This window comes from Geotrypetes seraphini, chromosome 9 (assembly GCF_902459505.1).
Source record: "Geotrypetes seraphini chromosome 9, aGeoSer1.1, whole genome shotgun sequence".
NCBI lineage: Eukaryota > Metazoa > Chordata > Amphibia > Gymnophiona > Dermophiidae > Geotrypetes > Geotrypetes seraphini.
In genome coordinates, this window is record NC_047092.1 from 145,918,388 (window position 1) to 145,939,437 (window position 21,050).

The following is a 21,050-nucleotide window of genomic DNA, read 5'->3' on the forward strand; positions in this document are numbered from 1 at the left end:
ACATCTTTTCTTGAGCAGACCACCGACCTTGTGTTTTGAGAACATCCAGGTGGGTTCCCCAAGCATACATGGACGCATCCATGGTGAGCACCTTCTGATATGGGGGGGATGTGAAACAACAACCTTTTGGAGAGACTTGTCTAATTCATCCACCACTGGAAAAACTAATCCTTCAGGATAAAGGATCGAGGGCTTGAGACCATTGAGATCCTAGGGTCCACTGAGCTGATCTGAGATGAAATAGTGCGAAGTGGGAAACGAACTGTGGAAGCCTTGTGACCTATGAGTTGCATCATTTGTCTTGCTGAGATGGTTTGTAGAGTGGAGACATGACTGCAAAGATGAAGTAAGGTGTCTTTGTTGATGTAGAAAAGCTCGTAGAAGAGTGGTGTCGAGTAGGGCTCCTATGAATTGCAGCAGTTGAGGGTGTTGAAGTTGCAATTTGGGAAAGTTGACGTCAAACCCTAGAAGCTGGAGAAAAGTTATGGTGTCTTCTGTGTTGCCGAGTGCACTACTTGAGAAGGAGCAAAAGCCAGTCGTCTAGATATGGAAAAACTTTAAACCCATGGGTGTTTAGAGTTGCTGCCATGACCACTAGGCACTTGGTGAATACTCTTGGAGAAGCAAGGAAGAATGAGAAGAAAATTGGAAGCCTTAGATAACCTCTCTCGTAATAACAATCTCAGGTTGATTAACTTTCCTAGAGTGGCAACAATATCTCCGAGAGAGATGATAAAAAGATATATGGTAGAAATTTTGGATATTTCAGAAGAACTGCTTCCACCTTTAACTCAGGCTTATTATCTGCCTATTCGGAAAATTGAAGGACAACATCAAAAATATCAAGAACCACAACAACTACCTACAGAGGTCCAACAGAATTTAAATGTCTCACTGATATTAGAACAGTCAGACAAGGAAATTGCGACACCAGCAACTTTACTTCTTACTGTTGCCTTGGCACCGGATAAAAACTGGCTGCTGAGACTTTTCTTTAAAAACAAGTCAAAAGATTTTTTGGGATTTAAAATACAAATATTTCCAGATCTGGCTCGAGATACCCAAAGACGTCGTCGTGAATTTCTGATTTTGAAGCCGGGAGTTATCGCTCTTGGAGCCTCTTTCTTCTTAAGACACCCATGCAAATGTGTGATACTATATCAAAAGCAAAAATATGTATGACAACCTTTCTGTCAGCTGCACACCTGAAAGCTGGGATTAATACAATATGAGTGTTCATTATTTGATTAGGTCACTTCCTTCAGCTAAGTGTTCCTGTTTTTCTTCTTATTGATATATTGCTAAGATTTTTGTAAGGCTCACCGTTTTACATCTTGGATCCACAATATGAGGACTTGAGGAGGAGATTAAGATTATTTTTCTTTGATTATAACTATTGTCTCGCTTTGAATATGTTCTTTAATTCCTCTCCTTTCTGTACAAGTGTATACTTGATTGTTTATTTGAAAATTGATAAATAAAAAAGAATGGCAGAACTTTGTACTAGAAGTGTTGATGAGATGTCCGAAAACTGAAAAACTTTCTGTGATCAGGATGTATGGATGTGTGTGTAGGCCTCTTTGAGGTCTAGAGACACAGCCAATCGTTTTGTTCTAGAAGTGGGTATAAGGTCCCTAGAGATAGCATGCAAAACCTTTCTCTGACTAGATATTTGTTTAAAGCTTGGAGATCGAGAATTGGACAAAGACCTCCCATCTTCTTAAACTCTTTTCCAGTAGATAGGTCAAATATTCTAGAAAGATGATTGTGTCCCCATGGCTGCATGACATTTGCAGAAGGAATCCACTCCCGATTTTTTCTCTGTGCCTCTGATGTACTTCACTGGGCTCCTTAGTTCCACCTACAATTAGTACCCAAGTACCAAGAGTAACTAAATAAACGTTAAGTAGAGACACCTATGAAAATCAAGTTTAACAACTGTTCTGCTCAAGAACTAACATTAAAACATCAACTGCAAACAGCCAACAAAGGCCACCAAGGAGCACAGAAAGCACTCCCACAGAAAAAAGTAACATATATACAGTATATTTCCCAGCCCCCAAGGGCTGACATCCAAGAAACAACTTGGAGAAGCATAAATAGACAAACAGTAGGCAGGTGCAGTATGGCCAGGGCAGGAGTCGCATAAATAGACAAACAGTAGGCAGGTGCAGTATGGCCAGGGCAGGAGTCTAGAATGTTTCACCTATCTACTGGAAAAGAGCTTACCAGAGTAAGTACATAATTTCTTTCTTTCAGTGCAATATGTGAGACATTTTAGACAGATGGGCCGTACAAAAGCAGTCCCCGAAAGCTAGGGCAGACTTGCTGCGCTGGCCAAAGGACAGAGGACCCAAAGAAAGAGTCCTGTCTTGCCACCACATCCACTTTGTAAAACTTGGGAAAACATGGGTAGAGAGGACTTTTTCACCCAGTAGATCTCCTCAGGGGAGACAGCTCTAGCTTTGAAGAAACTACACGCCTGGTAGAATGCGCCTTGACAGAATCAGGAGACTGTTTCCCAGAAAAAAAATGGCCCTATGGATCCATCTGGAAATCATGGCCTTGGAAGTGAGAGCGCCCCACTTAACAGAATGAGTCAGAGATGAAATTCGTTAGTGACCCCCAGGTAGCGAAGAAGCACTTTGCACACCTCAAATTTCTTCAAAAAGTGATCTTGTGTCCTGGAACCAGTAGGCTGATAACAGGCAAAAGCACTTTCTGATTAACATGGAAACCAAAATCACCTTCGTCAGGAAGGAAGAAACCATACATAGGGAAATCCCAGTATGAGATGTGGAGAAACGGTTCCCTACAAAAGCCTGGAGTTCCAAGACATGCCGCACTGAGATAATAGTGACCAGAAACACAGTCTTGAGTGTCAAGTCCAAGAGGAAAGCACCCTGACGGGGCTCAAAGAGAGCCTTGGTAAGGCTAGACAGCACCAGTTGAGGTCCTGGGAAGGGAACAGCTGTTTAACTAGCGGTCTGATGCAAAGATCACCCTTCAGAAATCTAGTGGCGTCAGGATGAGACACCAAAGAGGAACGACAATCCCTGGCTCTAAAATAAGAGAGCCTATCTACCTGGACTCAAAGAGATGCTTTATCAAGACCGGCCTGAAGAAAGGTGAGAAACACAGAGATTGGAGCCTAATAAGAGTCCACCAATGTTGGAAAGCCTTCCACACCTTAGAATAAGCAAAAACTACAGATGACTTCTTAGACTTGAGAAGTGTATCAAAACCACCTCAGAATAGCATTTGTGTTTAGCCTGCATGCTCAAGAGTCATGCCGTAAGAGCAGAGTCTCGGGTCTTCCATATAGAGCGAACCCTGCGCAAGCAGGTCTGGATCGACACTCGGCTGAAGGCCACGACCCTTGTGCAGATGAAGAAGATATGCGTACCAGTTTGTGAGGCCAATCTGGAGCCACCAGAATGATGTGACCCTGATGGACTGTGATCCACTGAATAACCTGGCCTATCATGATCCAAGGAGGTAAGACATACAGGAGAAGTTCCTGAGGCCACAGCAGCATTCGAGTGTCGATATCCTCACTTCCGGTTTCAGATCCTCGACTGAAGAAATGATCAGCTTTCTCGTTCTTCGTCGTCACCATGAGATCAAAGTGGGGCCAATCCCAGTGCTGCACTATGGTTTGGAACGCCGCTGAGGACAGGGCCCACTCACCCGGATCCAAAGTCTGCCTGCTGAAGAAGTTGGCTTTAACATCGTCAACTCCCAACACATGCGCTGCTGATGGTGCCTGGAAATGGCGTTCCACCCACAGAAAAAGGTGGGCTTCCTGAGCAAGAAGGACGCTCTTGGTCCCACCCTGGTGATCGACAAAGGCTACTGTCGGAGAAGACTTTGACCGCTTGGCATTAAAGAGTCTTCTGCAATCACATCAGAGCCAGCCGAATGACTCTCAGCACCAACTGGTTGATTGATCATTTCCTCTGAGAGGGTGTCCAACATCCCTGGATAGAACAACGATTGCAGAGGGCTCCCCAGCCACAAAGGCTGGCATCCATTATCACGATCCAGGAGGCAATCCACAGTGGAATGCTTTTGGCAGAGCAACTGCAGGAGAAGCCACCAAGCCGTGCTGGCCCGAGTCTCCAAAGTCCAGGGAAGACAAGTCTGTAAAGTATCCCTGTGCAGAGTCCAGTGAGAAAGTAAGGCTTGCTGGAAAGGATGCAAGTGCACCCTTGTCCAAAGAACCACATCCAAAGTGGCAGCCATGGACCCCAGGACCTGAAGATAGCCCCCATGCTGATGGAGCCAGTTGTTCCAGAAGTTCTGGAAGGTTCATCTGCCCTGCTTAAAGTGGAAGCACTTATGGATCCTTTTACAAACGTGCACCACCAGCTGTGTGTCAATCACACACCAGTACCATTTGTAGAATATGGCTTTTTTTTTTTTTTTTTTAAACATGCACCTTAAATGTAGGACAGTTTTTAAGGTGTCAGTCTCGTGACTATGGAGGCGCACAGGAATACTTAAAGCCACTTCCAGCACAAACCACGCCACCTAAGCACCTCCACAGGCGCGAGACCAGTGTCTTAGAATGGCGTCTTCATTTTTTTAGAAACGTGCCCCCTGATTGGTCAGTTAGGCGGTGGTAGGGCACCTATCGCTGTCTAACTGCAACACATCCTTTACGGAATTTCCACGTAAATGCCAAGCCACCCATTCTATTCCTAAAGGTGGCTCAGCAGTGCACCTTTGTAAAAGCCCTAGTTACAATCTTCTTTTTGGAAGGCAATAAATAATCCCATATTATCTCAGTTAGCCATTAGCTGGCTAATGCTTTCACATCCACTCACCACCCTTGTCATGCCCCAACCCCTAAAAAATTCAGTAACATACAGTTTAATGAGCGGAAACAGGCAAACTACTGCAAAACCTCCTTAATGTGGTCATGTAGTAATTTGTGCTTAGAACATTTTAGTAACAGAGCTGCTTTTCAAACTACATATTTATTGGATCTTGTTATACATTATGACTATTCATGAACATGCTGGTTATTTTATTTACAATAAATAAAATAGGAATTCTGTTAGTGGATGAGGCTTTTTTTTTTTTTTTTTTACCATTTCATAATCCATAATTCAAGCATTCAGTTATGCCAAATCTAGCCTCAGCTATCTTGTTAAATATAAATATTACCCTCTAAAGCAGACATGTCACACTCTGACCATGGTGCAATAATATTTGGCCCGCCAGACAATTCCTGCCGTCTCCGAGATTTGGCCCGCTGTTCCATCCCTGCCTGCCACCAGCATAATCACCGCTGCTGCTCTTCATGAGCATCTGGGAACTCAGGAGGAAGATGAGCTTCGGACACTAAAGCAGGATCGCTGTCAGCTGCAGCAATCTTAGCAGGTTGCCATAGCCTCCTCAGCACGTTCCCTTTGCTGTGGTCTCCCGTACATCAGAGGAGGGGCGGGACCGCAGCAGAGGAAATGTGCTGCGGAGGTCGACTGCAGCCTGCTAGGATCACTAGAGCTGATGGCGATCCTCTACAGCAGGGGTGTCCAATGTCGGTCCTCGAGGGCCGCAATCCAGTCGGGTTTTTAGGATTTCCCCAATGAATATGCATGAGATCTATGTGCTTGCACTGCTTTCAATGCATATTCAGTGGGAAAATCCTGAAAACCCGACTGGATTGCGGCCCTTGAGGACCGACATTGGACACCCCTGCTCTACAGGCTGCTTTATTTTGTTTAAATCACAGATAGTGGTAATCAAAATGGTGATGAGCAGAAGCATTCTTAGGACAAATAAAGCAAGTGGTGATAACAATGAGGAAGAGAGGTGGATGGAGATTGAGTATTAAGGTCTAAGGTGGAATAGTAGAAATGATGCAACTGGTCAGGTTAGTAAACCAAGAGGATCTTTTTTATTGATAAGACTTACAAGGTTGGGGGATTGGGAATTCTAGTATTTGGAGGGACTGGGGAGGAGAGATGGAAGTAAGAGGAAGTTTTCTCTGTAGAGAAAACAGTGGGAGTGATCTGGATAGAGGAGAATTGAATGAGGTAGGGGAAGAAGAAAGGAGAAGACAAATGATTAAGCTGTTTGGAGAGTGATGAGTTAGAGAGAGTCAGGAATAGGGGGGAACAGGTGAGTTAACAGAGCTTTACAGTTGTTGCAGTTACTATGTCTAGCTGGAGCAGGAACATGAGCAAGAGCAGGATGTGACATCACTAAGTGTAACAAAAGGAAGACAGCATGAAAGAAAGAGGGAGGTGATGAGAAAAAGGAAACATGACAGACCTTGGGGGGGGGGGGGGGAACAGAAGAGGAGGACAGAGATAGAAGATGAATGGTTAGCATAGAGAAAGAAGGAGACCCTGGCAACTAAAAGGTTAAAAGTGATGGTATGGGTTCCTTATGAAGAAAGGCTAAAAACTAAAGTTCTATAAAATCAATGGTGGGTGTAAACCGCGTCGAGCTCTACGAACGTGGAGATGATGCGGTATACAAACCTAAGGATTAGATTAGATTAGATAAACAGGAAAAGGTTGCTTATGCTTTCAAATAGAATGAGAGAACACAGCATGAACATCAATAGGTAATTTTTTTTATTTCTACTCTGTACAACTAAGTTGTGGAAGTCATTCTCAGACAATGTTGTCAAGGCTAAGCATGTTTACAAAGCTTTAGGGACGTTCCTGGATAAGTTCAAAAACACTGGTGGTCATGTAGGCTTGAGAAAGACCCTGCTTACTCCTGGGTTTGAACTACTAGTTTGGATAAGAGTCCCTGATATTTGGGGGGTTTATAGGAGCAAAGCTATCAAAATTCCTTATTACTAATTGGTTAGTGTTCTTTGTCCATTATTAAGAAATAAGCTCATATGAACATTTTTTTCCTTATAAATTTGACATATTTGGGACCAAACATTTGCATCTTTTACTTTGTTCATACCTGTGTTGCCTAAAATAATTATTTTTTTCTGCTATATTTACAGTTATTGTTTTATATTTATTAGAGTGAGCTTGGCAAAGATTTTAGACAGTACTTCGGTGTATTTAAATTTGTTTTCAAACTTCACAGATCAGAGAGTGTAGTGAAACTAATACCTCTGTGTTCAATATTATAAATGAAATCATAAGAACATAAGAAATGCCGCTGCTGGGTCAAACCAGTGGTACATCATGCTCACGCGGTAGCCCTTTGATCAAAGACCAGCGCCCCAAGACTAGCCCTACCAACACACGTCCTTATTCAGCAGGAACTTGTCTAACTTTGTCTTGAATCCTTGGAGGGTGTTTTCCCCTATGACAGACTCCGGGAGACCGTTCCAGTTGTCCACCACTCTCTAGGTGAAGAAGAACTTCCTTATGTTTGTATGGAATCTATCCCCTTTTAACTTTAGAGAGTACCCTCTCATTCTCCCTACCTTGGAGAGGGTGAACAACCTGTCCTTATCTACTAAGTCTATTCCCTTCAGTACCTTGAATGTTTCGATCATGTCCCCTCTCAGTCTCCTCTGTTCGAGGGAGAAGAGGCCCAGTTTCTCTAATCTTTCACTCTACGGCAGCTCCTCCAACCTCTTATCCATCTTAGTCGCTCTTCTCTGGACCCTTTCGAGTAGTACCCTGTCCTTCTTCATGTATGGGTGACCAGTGCTGTACACAGTACTCCAGGTGAGGGCGCACCATGGCCCGGTACAGCGGCATGATGACCTTCTCTGACCTGTTCGTGATCCCCTTCTTTATCATTCCTAGCATTCTGTTCGCCCTTTTCGCCGCCGACGTACATTGCGTAGAAGGCTTCATTGACTTGTCGATCAGAACTCCAAAGTCCCTTTCCTGCGAGGTCTCTCCAAGTACCGCTCCAGACATCCTGTATTCTTACATGAGATTTTTGTTACCGACATGCATCACTTTACACTTATCTACCATGTCGATGCCCATTCCTCGAGCCTGATTATGTCACATTGCAGATCTCCGCAATCCCCCTGCGTTTTCACTACTCTGAATAACTTTGTATCATCTGCAAATTTAATCATCTCGCTCGTCGTACCAATGTCCAGATCATGTATAAAGATGTTGAAGAGCACGGGTCCAAGCACCAAGCCCTGCGGCACCCCACTGGTGACACTCTTCCAATCCAAGTATTGTCCATTTACCCCCACTCTCTGTTACCTATGCTCCAGCCAGTTTTTAATCTACGTATTTCACCCTCAATTCCATGGCTCGCAATTTTCCGAAGTAGTCATTTATGCAGAACCTTGTTGAACGCTTTCTGAAAATCCAGATAATACAATGTCAAGTGGGTCGCCCTTGTCTATCTGCCTGTTTATCCCTCGAAAAAGTGCAGTAAGTTTGTCAAACAAGATCTGCCTTTGCTGAAACCATGCTGACTGGTCCTCATCAGACCGTGTCCGTCCAGGTAATCAATGATGCAGTCCTTTATCAGCGCCTCTACCATCTTTCCCGGTACCGAGATCAGACTCACATTCCAAACCACAGAGACCATGAACTAAAAATAAATGATATAAATCCATATATAAACAATTTATGTGCATAAAGTGCTCAGACCTTACCCATGTGCTCAAAAGGTTCGAACAAAGGTAGCAACGGGACCATCATTGCACTTTATGGTCCCGTACCGCCAAACATCTTCAAGTATATCAAAAAGAAAATTTCACTTAGCTTAGATTGACGATAGCTACAAATTGAAGCAATGTGAAGTTCGGCGGTTTCCACCTCAGATGTTGATACTTTGGATCGAGCCCTTGTTAAGTGTTTAAAAGTGACAAACACAAACTGCTTCCCAAAACTATCACCCCTCGACCCGGGTTTTGCTTTGCTTCTTCAGGAGGAGGAAGAACTTTTGGAGACTACAGTAAAATCTTGGATGCAAGTAACTTGGTTTGCAAGTGTTTTGCAAGACAAGCAAAACATTTTATTAAATTTTAACTTGATATACAAGCAAAGTTTTGCAATATAAGTACATACAGCATACACACATCAGAATTGAACTGATGGTTCTCTCTCCGACACTGCAAGACTGTTCTAAACAAGCAAAGTCTTGCAATACGAGTACATACTGTACAGTATACACGCACCACATCATCACAACTGAGCCGATGGTTCTTCTCTCTCTGACACTGCAGGAGTGTAGTGACTGTTCTAAATGAACAAGGTCTTGCAATACAAGTGCGTATAGTATTTTGTATTAAAGTTTCCATTTTTTCCTATAGGGAAATTCAGTTTGATACGAGTGTTTTGGATTACAAGCATGCTTCTGGAATGAATTATGCTCACAAACCAAGGATTTACTGTACTTGGTTTAGGGAAGAACTGCAGAGACAGAATTCCTTTGTTTCTGATTGATATGTATAATCTATGTATAAGCTGTATTATTTGAAAAAGTTAATAAAATATATATATATATTTTAAAACATTGCAATTTTTGCATGAAAAGTTTAACATCTTTCTAAGACCATTGTGTCAGACCCTAAGGGCCGGATTCTGCATAGGACGCCTGGTCTCAGAAGCCACATAAGCAGCTTTTGAGAATTGCACACAAATCGCACACAGGCGTCCTATATAGAATCGCCTAAGCCCGCCTAACACCACGATTCTCTAACCAGTGTCCATGTCACAGGCGTCGGTTAGAGAATTGGGTTGTTACTGAGCTGATCGTGGCAAGGGAATCTCCCTGCTGCAAACAGTTTAGCAGCCTTGACAGGGAACCCGTCCCACCCCCGCGAAGACTTCCGGCAGGAGAGATGCCCAGTCTCTCCTGCCGGAACTCCTGAATGTCTGCAGCAGGCGTGCCCAATTCCTCCTGCTGCCACCCCTAAGACATCCCCCTGACAGGAGGGATGCCCAGTCCCTCCTGCTGGAACCCCCCCCCCCCCATGAAGGGCATGCTCCCTGACCCCCCAAAAAAACCCCACAGTACCTTTTTTAAGTTGGCTGGTCGGAGAGATGCTTTTTCCCTCCGGCCAGCAGGCTCGCCTCCACTGAATGGCGGGCTTGCCCCTTCCCGGTGCATCATGGGATGCACCAGAGAGGGGCTTAAGGCACTGATTGGCCCAGGCGCTTAAAGCCACTCGGCCAACCGGAATCTTAGGCCTCTCTCCTAGTGCATTCTAGGATGTGCTGGGAGTGGCCTAAGATTCCGATAAACCAGATCCCTTAGGGGAGGTGTTCTGGCAGGAGGGACTGGGCATCCCTCCTGCCGATAATCTTTGGGGGGGGGGTTCCGGCAGGAAGGACTGGGCATTCCTCCTGCTGATGTTCTTTGGAGGGGAGGTTCCAGCAGGAGGGACTGGGCATCCTTCATACCAGAGAATGTCTTGGGGGGTGGCAGCAGGAGGTATTAGGCATTCCTCCTGTTGCAGACATTAAGGGGTGGTCGGACAGTTGAGGTTCCAGCAGGAGGGACTGGGCATCCCTCCCGACGGTAGTCTTCGCGGGAGGGGAGGGAGTGTTTGAGATTCCCTTATTTTGATCAGTTCAGCAGCCATATCTATCTAATATAATAAAAACCTAAGCCGCGCATGCGCACTCCCATCTGCGTGCTCCCGTTTTCCGTGCACTGTAGGGCACCGCAGGTAGGAGTGTGTACGCGCACTTAGCTGTGACAGTGGCCGATTGACAGAAGCAGCAAACACGCTGCGACTCCCCTCTCCCATCCTTACTCACCCACTGTCAGAGAAACAACCGCATTGGACCGCGAGGAGGTCATTGGGAGTGCCGGCGGCCGACACGTGCACAGAATTGGCACTCAGGGGCAAGTAAAATGGGAGACAGGCCTTAAACCGCTGGCCTACCTGCTATCCATCTCACGCAAACCTAAATCCAGGAAAAGCAGCACCACCAGTAGAAGTTTATTGTTAAGATTAAAGGTGCTGCGGCGACTCCTCTCACGAGCCGCACCTGCATCGGAGAAGGCTTCCGACACAGGCAGTGATCGTGAGAGGAGCCGTGGCGGCAGCTTTAAACTTAAAAATAAACTTCTACCGATAGTGCCATTTTTCCTGCTGTGCCCTCTCGATCTCCTTGACCACTGTGAGGCCACACCGCGGGAAGCAAAGGGGGGGAGGGTTTGGGGGAAATGCTGCAGCACAGGGACCTGCAGAGGAAAATACTGCTGCTGTTGCTGCACAGGGAAGTGAGGTTGGGGGAGGGAAATGCTGCACAGGGAAATGAAGGGGGAGGGAATGTTACATATGGAGCAAGGAGAGAGACAGATAGAAACAAAGACAGACAGGCAGTGGGAAGGAGGGAGACAGAAAGAAAGGAAGAAAGACACAGGGGTAGGAAGAGGGACAGAAAGACAGACAGAGAAAGGGGGTCAGAGAGAGAGAGAAATACAAGAGGTAGAGAGACAGAAAGAAAGAAAGACAGTCATCTCTTCTAGCACCCGTTAATGTAACGGGCTTAAAGACTAGTTTGAAATAAAGATAGCATAGTCCAGCACCTAGACACACATAACCTGATGAGCCAGTCAACATGGGTTCAGGAAAAGGAAATCATGTTTGTCGAACCTACGTCAATTTTTTGAGACAGTGAACAGACAAATTGATAGTGGAGAACCGGTGGATATTATATACTTGGACTTTCAGAAAGCGTTCAACAAGGTTCCACATGTAAGACTTCTCAGGAAATTACAAGGCCATGGAATAGAGGGAGATATACTAAGATGGATAAGCAAATGGCTAGAGAACAGAAAACGGAGAGTGGGCATAAATGGGAAGTTCTCAGAATAGGAAAAAGTGACTAGTGGTGTACTCCAGGGCTCGGTACTTGTACCCATCTTATTTAATATTTTCATAAATGACCTGGAAGAAGGAACATCCAGTGAAATCATCAAGATTGCAGACGACACAAAGCTATGCTGGGCAATCAGATCGCAGAAGGATAGCGAGGAACTCCAGAGCGACTTGAATCAATTGGAGAAGTGGGCAGATAAATGGCAGATGAATTTTAATATGGAAAAATGCAAAGTGATGCATTTAGGCAGAAAAAATAAAGATCACAAGTATAGTATGTCAGGTGTAACTCTGGGAAAGACCGAACAGGAAAAGGACCTGGGTGTACTGATAAATAGGACCCTGAAACCGTCGGCGCAATGTGCGGCAGTGGCGAAGAAAGCAAATAGAATGCTAGGCATGATAAAGAAGGGAATTACGAGTAGATCAAAGAAAGTTATAATAACGCTCTACAGAGCCATGATTAGACCACACCTGGAATACTGCGTCCAGCATTGGTCTCCATACCTAAAGAAGGATATAAAACTGCTAGAGAGGGTGCAGAGACGAGCAATGAAGCTAGTGAAAGGCATAGAGAGCCTGGACTATGAGGAACAACTTAGGAGACTGGGGTTGTTCTCCCTTGAGAAGAGGAGACTGCGAGGGGATCTGATCAAGACTTTCAAAATACTGAAAGGATTCGACAAAATGGAGCAGGGAAAGCAGTTATTTACAATGTCCAATGTGACACGGACAAGAGGACATAGACTGAAGCTGAGGGGGGACATGTCCAGGACGAATATCAGGAAGTTCTGTTTCATGCAGCGAGTGGTGGACACCTGGAATGCTCTCCCAGAGAAAGTAATTGCAGAATCCACCTTTCTAGGATTTAAGGGTAAACTAGATGCACATCTCCTTAAGAGTGGCATAGAGTGATACGGGTAAGGGTAAAGTAGATGCACATCTCCCTTGAGAAGCATACAGTGATATGGGGACTAAAACTATGCCAGGGTACATCTGGCGGGGCCTCCGTGTGTGCGGATCACTGGACTTGATGGACCCAGGGTCTGATCCGGAGATGGCAATTCTTATGTTCTTACCTAAAGCTACTTCCGGCCAAAACCATGCCTACCCTTGGGCGAGGTTAGGTGGCCCCCCATGCGCCTCCCTAAGCTTGTGAAGATGCCTACAATGTAGGTAGCCTCCCTATTGACTGGTTAGACAGTGGTAGGACACCTACCGTCACATACAGTCGAGACACCGTTTATAGAATTTGCCTCTAAAAGTCCAGTATCCCTGTACCTGACTTTCACAAGACCCAGGCGGAATCCCAAAAAATGAAGTCCATTACTTACCTTTTTATGCTTACATATTTATCAATAAAGTGGTAACAGCAGTTATCACATCAGAGGTGAAACAAGTTTCTGGAGGAAAAGTCCATAATCTGCTAATAAGATGGACATGGTGAAAAGTACCACTTATCTCTGGAATTGGCAGCATGGAATCTTGCTACTCTTTGGGATTCTGCCAGGTACTTGTGATCTGGATTAGCCACTGTTGGAAGCAGCATACTGGGTTAAATAGATCACTGGTACGACCTAAATTATTATTATGTTCTTACATTAAATATATTTCATCATAAACATTCTTTGCTAGGAGTGAAAGATTTTTAAACTCATTCTACATTCAGGTCTGTAGAAAGAACACTGAAGCAATTGCTGTACCTTCCTCAAATATTTTACAGTTAAAATCTTAAAAAGAAAACAGAAAACATATTTTGCATGATCTGGTCCACAGTTATGAAGAAATGCTTTTATCATTCAAGCTTTATTTTGTTTCCATACCAGAAGGGAAGGAATGTTCAAAATTCTTAAAAAGAGCACAGTTTGACTCATAGTTCAAGCTTCTAGATTTCAAGTTAGGGCTTGCCTTTAAGCATAAAAGCTTGGGAGGGGGCAGCAGTGCAGGACCTGTTGTAATTTATTGAATTCTTCAATGGCTAATTCTAAAGAACTTCACTTAGGTGCAAATTTGACACCAATATCACTGTCACATTAGAATTTATTGGCACAAACTAAAACAATGTTTAAAGAATTCGACGAAGGAAAACAAGGTAGAACACACATACGTTAAAGATAAAGGTCTTTTAAAAAAATGATGAGCCTCAAACATTCCTTAGTTACAATCAGTTATTGTACAGAAAGCTTGCTCAGCTAATGAAAACACAGAAACATATGCTGATATATTATCTGAAAAATGTAATACATGTATTAATACACTCTACAAGCAAGCAAACAAAATATGTTACTATTTAAGTTATTTTACACTGCAACAAATAAACCACTTGAACAGACATCAATGAGGTATGCTGGCTCCTTTTCCGTTTCCATGTAACAAATATTTCTAATAAAGTTTGCATTCTACAAGAATCAGCAAACTGGAGTCTTAGGGCTTCTTTTATGACGGTGCGCTAGGGCCTTAACGCGCGGAATAGTGCGCGCTAAATTGCCACGTGCACTAGCCGCTACCGCCTCCTTTTGAGCAGGTGGTAGATTTTTGGCTAGCACACGCTATAGCATGTGCTAATCTGGTGCGTGCAATAAAACCGCTCATAAAAAGAGCCCTTAATTGAGGAAACTAGCCACAAACAATAAGAACACTAGATTAATAAATTAAAAAATGTGACAGAAACCGTAGAAGTACTTTAATTCTGTAGAAATGCCAAACTGCATAAATAGTCAAGTATCTACAGATACTCTCTCAACCTGCAAAAAAAAATACTGAATCAGCTGAAGCAGTGGGAGGCAGAGAAAATAAGTCAACAGCCTCCCAGTGGAGATGGAGGAGAATTCAAAAGAAATATGCAACCAGCATAGAAGATTTCTGAGGTAAAAGAAGGGATTATATAGAACAGCAGGCTGTAAAAGTCAAAAAGTTTTGTCTGTCATCATTTTCTCTGTATTAAACCATGATTAAATATAATAATCAGTGGTCATGTATCAGTGGGCTTTATCATTAAGTAAATTCCCAAGCCCAAGTCAGAGGGCACATAACCTGGAAGGGTGATTATCCAATTACAACTCAATGTCAATGACATAAAAAAGTGTTACAAACTAATTTTAAGAAAAAAAAAGATTCAGGCTGGTACTTATTTTTAAAGCAACACATCAGAAGCATAATTCAGTAGTATGCTTCAACTGTCATAGGATATTTTATGAAGAGAGAGCTAACATTAAGCACTGGATTACAAGCACAGACGATTAAAATAAAGGCATATATGTATGTAAATTCCAAAATCCCACCTGCTATTCTGTAAATATGCCTACTCTACATAGCACATATTTTACAGGCAAGCATTCACATAGGTGGAGTCTAGGTGAAGCTTGGGCAGAACCCACACCTTATGTGCATAGCTTACAGCATTTTGTGTGTTATCTCTAGCATTTAGGTGCAAGCTCTTATACCAGCTTTATAGCTGTAGCGTTCTTGCATATTTCATGTTACACAAGTATTCTATGAAAGAATATATGCAATTACTTTCCTTTATCTTTCAAGTATTAAAACTAGAGTAATGCATTTCCATTTAAAAAAAGTGTGCATACTTCCATATCACAACAGTTTAGACTGCTTCTTGCCTCAAGATGCAAAAAACAAACTTTATTTAACCTACATTTCAAGAGCATCATTTAAAGCATACAATTATATTGAATATGACAATACCAGTAGTAACTGTATCCATTGATAAACCCTTCACCATCAACCTTTAATTTAATTCAAGCAGAAATCACTTTACATAGATCAACTGCACAAAGCATGTGACCATACAAGTCACTCATACTACAGGATTGCTACTTAAAACTCGTTTTTGTTAGTTTGAAAGGTACTCTTACTTATATGTACCAAAAAAACTAATTACCAAACATATACTTTACAAAATCAACAGGAAAAAAGTAAGGTCTTTACAGTGTGCGTTTACAAAGTCAACAGTTTAAAAATTCAAATTTCACACATACAGGACTGTATGCACATATACACATGCATATTCAATCGTACTATATTTTAGATTAAGAAGTTCAAATGATACGAAAATGAACAGCATAGTTACTCCTATAATCAAGGAATGCAACTTTTGAAGTCTCGGGACATGAAGAAAATCCCTTAATGTTCTGTTTTGAACAGATTTATTTCCTTCCGTGTAGGTTTTGTTTGATAGCACCATAGTCCCTGAATACAACATATTATGGGGTTTTGCTGACGTGATCTACGGGAATATCTTTACCTCGTTAAAGTTTTGCACAGCAAATCGATTTTTTTTTTGTTTATCAATACACATGAAGAATCCACACCAAAAAACGTCTACAATACTCCAGGAATTTTTTTAAAACCCACTAAATGAAATCGTCATGATAGAGAGCCAACCATACCTTACCAAAACTTCACCAATATCCAGATCCCACCCCTCGGCAATCGGAATCTTCTTCCGTATTTGAAACAACCCATTAGAAAACACTAGAGGTGACGTGCAATGAGCAAGTGACGTCCAGAGTCAAGTAAACAGACTGCTGCAGGAAACAGGCCTCTCTTTTCCCCGACCTGTGTCTCCCGGTGCTCTCCCCTCCACAGCACCGCATCAGCCTGTCAAGCACCAAACAGTAACCTGGCCCCGGAGATCTAGGCGGACGCGCCTGCCTCTCCAACCCCATCAAGAACTGCACAAAAACGGCGAGGCCTAACGGCCTCGTACCCCCGAATGCGGTCATCACTTATTCTACCCACCCCCACCACTCCGGTCACTACTTACAGGAAAGGCCCGTATGCGCATCTTGGTGTCCCTCCTGCTGCCCGTGCTTTTGCTGAGGTTCGACATGTTCGTCGGCTTTTGGAAGGGGGGGGTGGGGAACAGGGAGGAGGAGGAGGCCGTGTACAACTCCGCGCGTCCTTTGTCGCGAGCAAAAGAGTAAACGTTGACTTAATTTACATAATAACTAAAAGAAAAAAAAAAGAAAAGGGGGAACCGAAACCTAGGGAAGAAGAGGCGACGAGCAGAGAAACCGTCCTGGTTTGTTTTTGTGGAGCAGAGAGGGGGGGAAGGAGGGCTTCGCGAGGCCCCGGCCCGACCTTCACTCTTCTGTCGCTTGGCCCTCCCCCCCTCTCGCACTCTGCCCGCCTCCTGGTGTTCCGTCTTCCCCCTCTCGCTCGCCTTTCTTCCGCCGGACAGCGCGTGCAGCACCCGGGCGCTGCGCGAAGCAAGCGCAGATCCGCTCCTCCCCTGCTCCCTTGTGCTCGTCGGAGACGGCAGTCACTGTTCTCCGCGATGGCGGACAAACAGCTCTTACTGCGCAGACGCACAGAAGGAGGGAAGCGGAGGGGGAACGAACGGAGAGCTGCAGCTACTCTCGCGAGAACTCCGAGCTTTCAACGTCACCGGCGGATTGCCCTGGGCGGAGTCACCCTCTGACCTAGGCCGGAGCCCGGAGGTGGATACGTTGTGAAAATGAAGTACTGGGAGTAGGATCTGTTGACTTCTGCTTCCAGCTTTCAGGTCACCTAGGGTTCTTAGAAGTGCTTTCCGTGGTTAGACAGCCGTGCATTTATCTTTCTTCTTAAGGGTGTTGGAATATAGTGGAGTGGTTTGTCCTTTGCGCAACCCAAGGTGGTGCCCAGCAGGTGCTCCCTTTTTCTCTGTTGCACTGCTTATACGGTTTGGTATCCTGAATAATGGAACTACGATACATTTTGTTTTATTACACAGCAAGCAGAACGTGCCTCTCTACTGACCATCTCTGACTACGGAAAGCTGCGGTTGAAGTCCAGTTTCTGCCTAGCTGAAGGAGTCTTGTTTGTGTGTCTGCCAGAATGGTTGAGGAAAGGTAGAAATTAATAACAGTAGATTTCTTAAAGTGCTTAGGCCTATTAGTTTTTCTGGTAATTGTGGCTAATATTTGCAAGCTTGGGTGTGTATGTTACAGCCTTCCCCCTGATATAATCCTCTAAGAAAACCCAAAACGAGAAGAGAGCAAAATAGTAAAAATAAGAGATCTTTCCTTCCTAGCGCTGTAAAGGAGAAAAGAGGAGCAACAGGCTAAAATAAATAACAATAATAAGAGTTAATTAGTGAGCGGGCAGGTCCTCAGTCAATACAGCAACCTGGGGACACCAGCCCCTAGTCATGCTGCCACAATAATAACCCAAAAAGAGTATCCACTGTGCAACATCCCAGGACCTTGCCCAAATTTAGTGTATATAAGTGTTCTATTTAAGTGCACAACAAAAACGTGATACATAATAGTCTGTTGTCATACTCCTTTAAAGAGCAAGAATCAGCAACCAAAGTCTGCAATGACACCTGTGCCGGAAAGGCAAAAATGCACAGTACTTATCTGCTGGGCGCAGTGAAAGAAAACGCTGAGAAGCAAATCTTCAATTGGAGTTTCCATAAAGGCGTCATTGCAGACTTTGGTTGCTGATTCCCTGCTCTTTACTCTATCTGATCTGTCTGTATGTTCCAATTTTGTTTACACTCTGTGCTATCTATTAAAATGTTTTATTGTATATTATGTTGACATTGTAATGTATCACACCACAATCACTGTGCTAATTAATAGACTGGTATATCAACATCACACTTTCAAAATTGCACTCCAGCCATAAATTTATTCCCCCAATGATAGATTATATAATGTATACATCGTCGATCCTCAGAGGGCTGACAGGGTAGCATATCACCTGCAAACACAGCCTTTTTCCTCATGCTACCCTGACAGCCGTTTGAGGATCCTGTTTAAAATATTTATACAAAAAATATATACATGTATGCATTATATAATCTATCATTGGGGGATTGAATTTATGGCAGGAGTGCAATTGTGGAAGTATGACATTGTAATGTAGCATACTGTATCATACCTTCCACTGTTATTTGAATATTTTTATTGGTGTAATTGTCAATTGCCTATATTTCAAATATTCTTGATGTATACTGTGTTGAAAGCATTTCTTCAAAAAGGCAGTAATTAAGGCCCTCTTTTACTAAGCCATGGTAGAGGTTTCTATCGCAGCCTGGAGCGCTAAATGCTCCGATTCACGTAGGAACTTTATGAGCATTAAAATGTGCTCCGGGCCCCGGTAGAAACCTCTACCGCGGCTTAGCAAAAAAAAAAAAAAATGTGGGTGGGGGGGAAGGGAAATAAATATCCCGTCAGTCGATGTTATGGGTTCAGATGGTTCTTGAATAAATAGCAGTTTGGTGAATGAATTTATGTAGGGATGGAAATCACAGATTACCAAATTACTTAGGGCCTCTTTTATCAAACCATGGTAGCGTGTGCCGCATGTCAAATTCATTTAAGCCCATTCAATCCCTACAGGCTTTAGTGTATTTACTGCACCGGCCCAAACTATTTAGCTTGATAAAAGGCCATTAGTTCTAGGAGGGAGGTTTTGTGCGTTTTTTGTTTGTTTGTGCCCAGTCCTTGTTTAAACTTACATCCTAATGCAATACAGCTTTTATTGTATCTGACTTTATCCACCAAAATAAGTATTTGTTTATTAAGATTTGGCTCATGCCTTTTTCAGTTGTAGTTCAAGGCAAGTAACATTCAGGTACAGTAAGTATTTATAAACTTTTATATACCATTTTCCTGATAAAATATCATTCAAAATGTTTTTTTTTTAACATAACATAAAAGAAACAAATCAGGAAAAACAAAGAATAAAACAAAATTTAACTGTTGATCGGTAGTGGCAAATGTGAATTTAATGTATTATGATCTTCATGTTTGGAATTTTTTATTGTGGATATCTTGTTATATGTATTGTTTTGTTGTATGTTGATAAAATATTGTTATGTATAAATCACATCAAATTTTCTGTGATGCAATATGTTAATCTAATAAATTGATTAATATATTACAGGTAATGAAAAGCCTCTGTCTTTTTTGTATGATTGAAAATGTTTGATAAGAATTCATCACATAGGGCTCCTTTTACGAAGGCGCGTTAGGGCATTAACACATGGAATAGCGTGCGCGCTAGCCGCTACCGCCTCCTCTTGAGCAGGCGGTAGATTTTTGGCTAGCGCACGCTATAGCTCATGCTAATCCATTTTTTTGGCTAGCGCACCTTCGTAAAAGGAGTCCATAGTATAGCAATCTTACTATAAATGTCAGGCCTATTGACATGCAGAGATAGGTTGTTGTCATTCTCTTGGCCTGAGCACACTGGGAACCAATTAGGTTTGAAATTATTTAAACAGAGGGATAATAGTATAGTTATGTAGCTTTTTTTATGGGGTTTCAGTGACTTCAAATACAGCACTAGCTTCTCTTGAGTTATAACAAATTCAATTGCCAATTTCCAGTCACCTTCAGCTCTGCTAGCAAACAGGTTGTTTAGAGGAATTGTTCCACTGTCAGCAGTTTTTACTTTTGACAGCTTTTTAAAGCCTAAAGTCCTGTCTGGGGAGCTGTAGAAAGCTGTCCTACAGGTTTTAGATTAATTTCTTCCTGATGTTTGACGGCTTCAGACATAACTATTCACTATTCAGCACTCTGAAATAAATATTATTGTTTATACTACCTTGCTAATCTAGCACAGATGCACAGCTCCTGGCTGCTGTCTTCCTGTAAAACAATGTCTTCTGATCACGTAAAGTTATGAGGTTTTAATTATAGACAATATTTTTTTTTCACAATTTATGGTTTATGCTATCCATATTCAGTAGTTTAGTCACCTACTATCATCACCTCTACTTTCATTCTTACTTTTGCAATATCACTGGTCAGATCTCTGTCCAGGTCTTCCATTTGAGTTGGAGGTCTATAGATTACACTGTTGTGGATGAGCATGCCATCTCCTCTTTCTAGCATAAGCCACAGAGCTTTCTCTTTTCCCCATTTCCTCTGCATATCAACCTAATTTTCCCCCCCCCCTTCTACAAAGCTACATTAGGCTTTATTATCACCAGCCACGGTGGTATTAGCTATGACGCTCATACCGCCACGGCCGGCGATAAAAAAAAAAAGCCTATGATGGCTTCATAAAAAGGGGGAATTTATTCACATAGAGCACAAACAACGCCAAAGAGGCTGTTGCCTATCAGTCGACCAATTTCAAAGGGTGGTGGAATATGGAATTCGCTTGGAAGAAAGAGGAGTAGTGGAGTCCTGCAGGAATTCATATAGCATGGGCAAATGCTTGGCAGTTTAAGCTTTAATGTATATTGGAGCCCACTGGGACAGATAGTGACAAATGATTTAGTACCTGAATGTAAAATAAACCACTTAGATAATTAATAAGTGGTATATAAATAACTAAAATAAATAAGAAG

At 42.9% G+C, this 21,050-nt stretch overlaps 1 protein-coding gene across 1 annotated transcript in view; it reads right to left on the reverse strand.

Moving 5' to 3' along the window:
- Window positions 1–17,048, reverse strand: part of CUL3 (cullin 3) — a 215,332-nt gene extending 198,284 nt beyond the window's left edge. The window contains exon 1 of the mRNA XM_033959756.1: window positions 16,524–17,048. Coding sequence (XP_033815647.1) covers window positions 16,524–16,589 — 66 coding nt within the window. The 5' untranslated portion in view covers window positions 16,590–17,048. The remainder of the gene's footprint in view (window positions 1–16,523) is intronic.
- Between the last annotated feature and the right edge of the window lie 4,002 nt (window positions 17,049–21,050).